The 8,393-nt window shown below is 38.5% G+C and overlaps 1 protein-coding gene across 4 annotated transcripts; it reads left to right on the top strand.

The window, feature by feature from the left end:
- The first annotated feature begins 2,899 nt into the window (after window positions 1-2,899).
- LOC145654002 (uncharacterized) lies at window positions 2,900-8,367 on the top strand. Of its 4 annotated transcripts, none has more exons than XM_081708675.1 (8): window positions 2,900-3,186; window positions 4,902-5,046; window positions 5,555-5,617; window positions 6,103-6,171; window positions 6,855-7,016; window positions 7,173-7,341; window positions 7,426-7,455; window positions 8,037-8,366. In XM_081708675.1, exons 2-8 carry the CDS (start codon window positions 4,984-4,986, stop codon window positions 8,180-8,182), a joined length of 702 nt encoding a protein of 233 aa, XP_081564801.1. In that variant the 5' UTR covers window positions 2,900-3,186; window positions 4,902-4,983; the 3' UTR covers window positions 8,183-8,366. The 4 variants fall into 4 exon arrangements, with proteins under 4 accessions (XP_081564801.1, XP_081564802.1, XP_081564800.1 ...); XM_081708676.1 differs by lacking the exon at window positions 2,900-3,186 and adding an exon at window positions 3,193-3,503 and having other exon boundaries at window positions 4,964-5,046; window positions 8,037-8,367; XM_081708674.1 differs by lacking the exon at window positions 2,900-3,186 and adding an exon at window positions 3,193-3,503 and having other exon boundaries at window positions 8,037-8,365.
- Window positions 8,368-8,393: the final 26 nt, after the last annotated feature.

Here is an 8,393-nt window from a genome sequence, read left to right as displayed (position 1 = left end):
ACCTTCCGTGTTTTCCTTGTCTTCTGTTCAGTTCCGTTCCATAGTTTCATTTTGTTCTCACCTTGTTTGATTGCTTACACCTGTCCCTCGTTTCTAGTTTTGCGAAGTTCACGTATTTAAGCACTGTTGTGTGCCTTGGTTGTTGATGTTCATTTGAATTTTTGAATGTGTTTAGTTCATTGAATGGTTGTATGTTTATTTCGTATGGTTGTGTTGGTTTGTACTCCGTGTTTCCTAGCCCTGCGTTTTCCCTAGCCTTAGTTATAGCCTGCTTCCCCGTTTGTCTTCGTGTGTGTTTATTTTGTTACTCATGTATTCCCGTACTCTCCGTGTGAGCTCTTTGCCCCTGAACTGCCTTAACAACTCTGATTTTGGATTTGCCTATAATAAATCTCGCTCCTCTCCGCACATGCGTCCGCCTCCCTACCGCTCACCGTTACACCTAGTCCTCATTTATCCTAGCCATTGTTTTTGTTATCATGTATTCTGAAATTCTCCGTACTGGCTCTGTGACCCTGGACTACCCTAATGACTATGATTCTGGATTTGCCCCTAATAAATCTCGCTCTGCTCCGCACATGCATCCGCCTCCTTACCGCTCACTGTTATACAGTCCCAGGAGCTCAAGATCTTTATACAATTTCTTCAAGGACAGTTATATTACCACTTTTTTTTCTTTTTTACTTAGTACTTTTCAGGGTTTCCACCACTATATCCAAATCATGCATTATTTAACATATTCAACACCGGTTAGAGTTTGGTACCATTATATTCAATCGTAAACTGTTTTATTTTTTAAAAAGTGATCTCATTCAAATCACCTGGTGCCCATCGTGATAATATTGTTTGTTCCAGTGCCAGGCTGAGATACCGAGGCCTTTGACTGAGGTCCCTGGAGGCCTGACACAGAGGCCTACAGAGGCCTTTTCTATATGAACCCAGTTTATTTTAAACCATCCACACCTTTTCTGCTTACAATATCATTTTACTTTCTCAAATTCCATACCACTGGAAAGCTTGGTAGAGAGGGCCTGAGTATAGTTTGGGTATATTTAGTTTGGTACTGTTGTCAGACCCTGGCTAGAATCTGACCGGCTTAATTTTATGGCAGGAAAGAGAGGTGAGAACAAAAGGGGGTCTGTCATGGGATTGGAGGTTGTACTTGCAGCTCAATAGCAAGCTGCTTGCTTGTTAGGTTTGTCTAGATAATGACCCTGTCTTTCCTTTAATAATCACGCTCCAGTAAATAAAACTGTAACTGTCTGGCAGAGATCAGGCATCATGCTCAATACCCCCTTCAGCCGGGTTACATCTTCTTTACTGCCTGCTTTTCAGTTTGTTGATGTGCCTCTCAATTTCTTCCATTTTGACACTGGCGACCCACTACTGACACCAATGTAGCATTGGCAGAGAAGAATCAGAAAATGCCATTTATGCTCAAGAACAGTGATCTTAGTTATTGAGTGGCACAAAAGAAAAGCGTATAGAAAGGAAAGCGTGCAGAATGGTTCTTGGCATTTTAGGGTTCCTTGGCATTATAGTCCTTGGGGATGTCAGGTGTGTATATTGAATAACAAACTGTCACTGGACGCTCCCCCCCACGAGTCACGTGGTACGGGTGCAAGGGGGTTTCACCTTGTTTGTGGCCACGCTTTTTGTGTTTACGTGCACCTGCATGGGGTTTAATGTCGTGTCTATTTAAATCTCTGCTAGTGTGTGTATGGTGTTGGGTCATTGTTAGTCTGCTGTTATATGTTAAACATGTATGTAGTCATTGTTAAGTGTTATTGTGTAATATGTTGTGTTAACTATGGAAATCATGTCTTTTGTTAGTATTGTTTGAGTGCCACCAGTGTTGTTTGTGACTTTCATTAATAAATGTTTCACTGTATCGAGGTTGGTGGTGTGGAGCTATTGGGATCTAGAGCTGTAGCCCGAGTTCCTTCCCATGAGCGGACTCGCCAGCGAGACTGGAGGGGTCTGCCCAAAGCCTCGGAGGCAAATCACCTCTGGGACGCTCCTAAAGCGGAAGGAATGAGGAGGATCGTTCAGGGGAAGAGCATGTCCAGAACCGGGGCAGAAGTGAACCCCCGCGTGTCTGACGAGGCCAGGGACATGTCTTTTGTTAGTATTGTTTGAGTGCCGCCATTGTTGTTTGTGTCTTTCATTAATAAATGTTTCACCGTATCGAGGAATTCTGTGCGTCCTGCTCCACGATAATTTAAATATGATAGCTAATCCAGCACCTTCTCTTTATGCTCGTGGGGCAGTTACAAAATTGAAGTTTTATGGAGAAAATTAAATTATGTCACGGTACGGTCCTTCCGCCCAAACGTCTCCCTGTGTGTGTATTCGTTCGTCCGTAGGGCCACGCCCTCCCCGTGTTTCACACCTGCTCCTCGTTTTGCCGCGTCAGTGTGCATGTATATAATTCTCTCGTTTAATTGTGGATGTGTCGGTGTTTAACCTTGCTATATCGTAAGCGCTACATTGTCTTTCATGTTAATTAATAAACGTCATTGTGTCCTGCCAAGCCTCCCCACGTTACAAATTAACACCGCTGAACTGTTACATTCGTTTAGACAGATCTCTGTTAAAAGCATAAAATGAAGTCTCTGACATGTAATGAAGTAATAAATTAAGAATAACTTATTAGAAGGAGATCTGAGATTGAAAGAGCTAACTTAATAATCTGCATTCTTGGCTCCAAAAGCTGTGATATACACTGCACATATTTTAGAGGAGTTTAGTATTTTTGATGTATAAACAATTTTTTGTACTTGTGAGAAATACTGGAGTGGTAGAGATTACTTGTCCAAACAGGAATAGGGGAGTCACTGTAGTCTGCCGCTGCTATCAGTAGTGCTAACTGAACATACTGTGCTCTGTGTTACCCTTGGGACAGAACAAGACTGCTGATGTTGGAGTAGCTGGAGAGGGTCAATGTGTTTGAGTCCACTGGAGCTACAGGTTTGACTGAGCCACATGCGGACACTGAATGTCAGGCTAGTCAGCAGCATGAGGCGGCACTAATTAATAGCGCAGCACTGGGCAGACGACTGGGTGCTGGATGGTCTCTGTACCCCGACAGAGAGGACAGGACGTGCGCGGGTCATAGACTGTGTGTACGCCAAATGACATGCGAGCCATTATAATGTGGTCCAACAACTTACGCTTCTCGTTTGGGTAAGTGTGAAAAATTATGACCTGTCCTCGAAAGCTTCCGCCTGGCACATTCTGGGGGCTTTTAATGTGACATCTCTGAACACATGGGGGCTTCCCAAGGCCGAGCTTGATAAAACGTCGAGCGGTTTCAAGATCGAAAGTAAATCGCTACGTCCAGGGGAGACTTCAAAGCCTATAGAAAAGGGAACTGAGATTTGAGTGAGGGCAGAAATGTCAATTGAGAGTTTTAGCATCCGACCAAAAGCAGGACTGTCTTACTTTTAAAAACAAAAGCCAGAAATTCAGCTGTACGTTCAGCATCGTAATTTTGACTGAAGGTAAGGTCTTTTTTAAACTTGTCCTACTAGCATCCGAAAATATAGTTAATGTATTCAAACGTGATTAAGTCCGTATGTGTTGTTTCAGTCCGGCTTTCGAACTATGCAACTAACTAATGTGGAGAGAACAAAGAGAGTGAACGTTGTTCGGGTGTTCACTTAATCATATAAATACATCGGTCCGGTTACAATCCTCCATATTAACCATACCACTTTTAACCATAATAATAATAATAATAATAATAATAATAATAATAATACAATAAACGTATTTCTGTTACATTACTATAATTGTTACTACTACTACTACTAATAATAATGACAATATTATGCATATATAATTTTAACGTGGAGCGATCACGTAGCGGATGCATGCGCTGAGAAGATTTATTAAAGGACAAATCGGCAACGGTCCAGGGTCAGTGAGCCCAACAGGGAGAGTCCGGGAAAACATAGCAAACGAAAAATACACAAGAGGTTACAGTGAGGGACACAACAGAAAACAGGTTATGTGCAAAATAACAGGCAGCATGAAAATGTAACGCGAGGGTGTCGGCGCCTTGGACATGAGACGGAAGTGAATTACATAGGGAATCCATAATAGAAGGGACGGACGGGATAGAATAACTAAATATGTTTAATTACAGACACAGACTAACAATACAGAATATAACAAGGAACAAACAGGATAAGATAAGAGTAACAGGCTAACAGGGTGAGGGCGAGAACTAGGGAAGCAGGGAAGTAAACATTAAGGAAACATGAACGGAGAACAGCGAAGATGTATTAAAGTAGGACACGCAGGGAGAACACTGATCTGGACTGCATACTTTAGCCAAACAACAACCAAGACAAAAAACATAATTAATAAAACTCAAAGAAAACCAAATAACACTTGCATATATATTAAGACGAAACAAACAAGCGATGCGATGGAGGAACACCGGACGAGGAAAGAGAGCGGAATCAAACAAGCAAATATTAACGGGGAAAGCAGCGTAGACGAAAACACAGAGAGACAGTAGAACAGACGAGCGAACAGCAGACAACTAGCAAACATGAACAGGTAAAGCAAAACAGACAGAAAGGATAACTTAGCAGGGAGCGCAGGGAATCCTGGAGACAGACCCCTGGTTGCTAGGGAAACGGGGAACGTGACAGAGAACAGAGGCTGGAACAATGTAGACCAGTGAGAGGGGAGCGTTCCGTGACACTTATTCAATTAACTGCTTTTTTGCCCCTCTATGATAATAAAAAATGACACCTTTAAGTGGATTTGTGAAATCCCTGGAAATCTGAGCTTCACAAAGAAATCACTTAAGGGTTGAATCTGCAGAGATAACTGACATAATACACTGAAAAGGGCGTTGAAAAGGTTTCTTTTCTCCTCTCCTACAGAAACCAGTGGTCTTAGTTATTTGGCTATACCATTTCTTCACCCATCCATGTTCTTTACCAAGGCACACAGGACCATAAGGACATGAGCTTTCATGGTTACAACAACGCCGTAATGAGCAGCAAAGCCTTCTGCACTGTGTTAATTGTGAGTTTATATGATGCTTACGCATCTTTTTATGTCACAGCTCACATGTATCTTAACCTTCTGATCTGATGTCCTGGTGATCTCGTCCTGATCATCTAAAGGTCTGAATGTGTTTGATTAAAAAGTAGCTCCTTAGCTCTAAGTTCTCTCATGTTATGAAGATGCAAATGCAGTGCATGCATTTTTGCTTTTATAAGGACATGGGTCTTAATGCTGAATAAAACTCTTCCTTGTACTAAAGATACATGTTATGTGCACTTTTTGTAAATATGGTTAGTTAATTGAAAGTGTATTAGCCAAGACAATGTAAGTTTAATAGTACAGCACATTCAAAAGTAATAATTCAAAATTGTTTTATGTAAACATGAATAAGAGCATATAGAGCATAAAATGATAGCATTAATTTAAAGTAAATGGGCATGAGAAGAAAGGCATAAATCAGATTAGCATTAGAATTCCAGTGTCTACAGGTTTTAGTCTAAACATGATCTCCTCTCCTTTTTCACAGGGACTTATTTTAAGACTCATGGTCTGTGATGCAGAATGTGAAAATAATTTTCGTAAAAACATAGTAAGTATTTCATTATTAATCATTTTTGTTAAATTATTATTAAATTTTTAAATCATAAATGTAATATATATTGACAAAAATATCAGTAGGTATACTAATACTTATAACTCATGTATTGCTATATGTATTAGTCAAATATACAAGACAAAAAGCAACAATATTAAGTCTAGGGAAATGGAATTTTTATTTTTTAATGTGACAGTACAGTATTTAAGTAATTCATCAGAGAGGTTTATATTGCCCAGTGATAGTTAGATTTATCCATTTTGTGCAGAATAAGCACATCCTCACCAAAAGGTGTATGATGGTGCTGATATTAAGTCTTTGACATAGTCTGGGTTCCCTAAAATGTACAAGGACTCTTAAATTAAGATTATTTTGAGATCAGGACTTTTTACAACCAGATTATATTCATTAATTAGTTATTTGTGTGTTTTATATTTACACACTTGGTTAACATTTGTATTGTTTTTTAATATATATAGACAAGATGTTTATTTAAAGACCATTGGATTGCGGTCAAGAACTTCACACCTCCTGCTGAATCTGAAAAGGTAGGATGAAGCAGCCATGTTTACATAATACATTTATATTCTATGGATAATGACAAAATAATATTATGTAATTTTAGTTTAATATACTCAAACAGCTCTAGTGCATTACCAAGAGTAACATACAGTACAATGTGTGGAAAACACAAAAAACAATTACATTTATGGATACATTATCATTTATACAGACTTTGTATAGTTGTCATGCATAGAAGTACCTTATTAAAATAAAAGTAAAATTTGATTGCTGGCCCCCAAAGAATATGAATGAGTTACAGTACATTACAAAACTGTTATGAGTGAATTCCACAATAAAATTGCATTTTATATCCACTTATATAATTATTACTTTCATTATTAGGAATTAGTTTAGGTAATGGAGAGACACTTAGAGAATTACTCTTATTTATAAGAAAACCTAGATATAACAGAAACAATAGTGTCTAGTCAAATAAAACGTTGCCACACTGATTTCACCTCAACTGCAAAAACAATTATGATTAAATATGATCATGACCTGTATTATTCTTCCTGAACCACTAGGGGTGATGGCTTACATTTTCACCATTGTTTCTTGATTCCTTCTAAGCTTTTAAAACTTAATTTGAAAAGCTGGCTCAAGGTTTGCACAACATTTTGTCATGAGAAGTTAATCATTTTTCTTTCTTCTTGGGTTTCTTTTTTAGGACGAGCATATTTTACTCTCTGTCATAAATACTCTTTGTTCCACCTGGAAGCAGAATGGAGAAAGACTTAAGAATGAATGTAGGAATGATGCAAGGAACTGCACTGATTGCCTTGAAAAAGTTATGTGGACATATGGAAATATCCTGAAACGCTTTGCAAGGGTACTGCAAGTTATATTTGCATATTTGATGCTTGATTCATGCTCAAGGACACTACACATAAAATTCTAGGACTGCAGGTCATATGGGCTTGTGTCATAGACTGTGTGTTCACTGTAAAGTCTAAAGTCATTGTGTCGTCTCTTCTGCTTTTTCTAGCTGAACAACTCAAACGAAACAGATAATATTACCAAGTTTTGTGAGAACTATACCTGCAAAGATTCCTATACAACATATTTTATCAGAACAATTGACTTTGTGGACATCTGTTATAAAATATGCAACTGGAATGAATCATTGTCAGGTATGGATCTCAAACTGTCTAGAGGTAAATGAGCATTTTGTTTTTTATATCTAAAGCTCTCTTTAAAATGACAATGTTCTAAAGAGTTAATTGCTCTTTTTTTACTAGCTGGCATCCCAAAGTGCCCAAACATACAGAGTAAGTAACAGTATATTTATTACTTTGTTAATTTTATTTTTTCATACAAGACATGTGCCACATTGTTTTGAATATTCTACATAGGTGGAGTTACATGGAATGATTATGAGGTAGATGCAGACCCTGAAAATACCAAGATTCATTGAGAGGAAAATCCATAATCAGAGTCGTAGTTAAGTTCCAGGGTCATAGATCCAACACGTAGAGTCCGGGAATGCATCTTAAACAAACAAAACAAGCAAACAATGAGAAAAGGGAGCAGGTTATAACAATGAAACAAGTTAACGATAATAACTAACACTAAAGATCAGAAAACAGGCAGAGAAATCACGATGCTGAATTACAGATGGAGGCTAGGCTTAACACAATGACCAGCAAACACACAGGCAACACGGCAGTGTTTACATACACATGCTATTGAGGACTAACACTGCACAGATTATACAAATTAGGTGAAAACCAATGTATTTCTTATAATGTATTACAATCTTTTTTGCTTGATGTTTCCTCTATTCTTAAATCCTAAAAATGTCTGACCATCACAATGTCATTTTATTTGTTTGCTTGTTTATTTATTTTAGATTCTACAACTTGTTCGTGCATTATCAAGGGTAAGTGCCATCTAAAACACACTGTTTTGGTTGCCTCGTATTGTAGGTTATTAGAGAGACTTTCTTACTCTGCAGAGAGGGTGCAATTTGATATTTATTATAACCCTAAGCTCTAGCGTACCGTTCGCTGAAGACTGTCAAAAGTCATACCCAAGTCATCCAAGTCCTCTGAGAACACAACTAGTCAAATGTCATATCCGTTCTATACCAGTCCAGGAAGTTTATAGAATGTGTGATGGACCTGAGCACACACTATTTTTCTTTCTCTTGGGGATTTCATTGTGACTCGGGTCTGCCAGTGATTGACACCTAGAATAGCCAATAGCT

This window comes from Electrophorus electricus, unplaced genomic scaffold (genome assembly GCF_041902795.1).
Source record: "Electrophorus electricus isolate QZ-2024a unplaced genomic scaffold, ASM4190279v1 Scaffold106, whole genome shotgun sequence".
NCBI classification, from domain to species: Eukaryota; Metazoa; Chordata; class Actinopteri; order Gymnotiformes; family Gymnotidae; genus Electrophorus; species Electrophorus electricus.
This window is presented reverse-complemented; position numbering and strand designations above follow the sequence as displayed.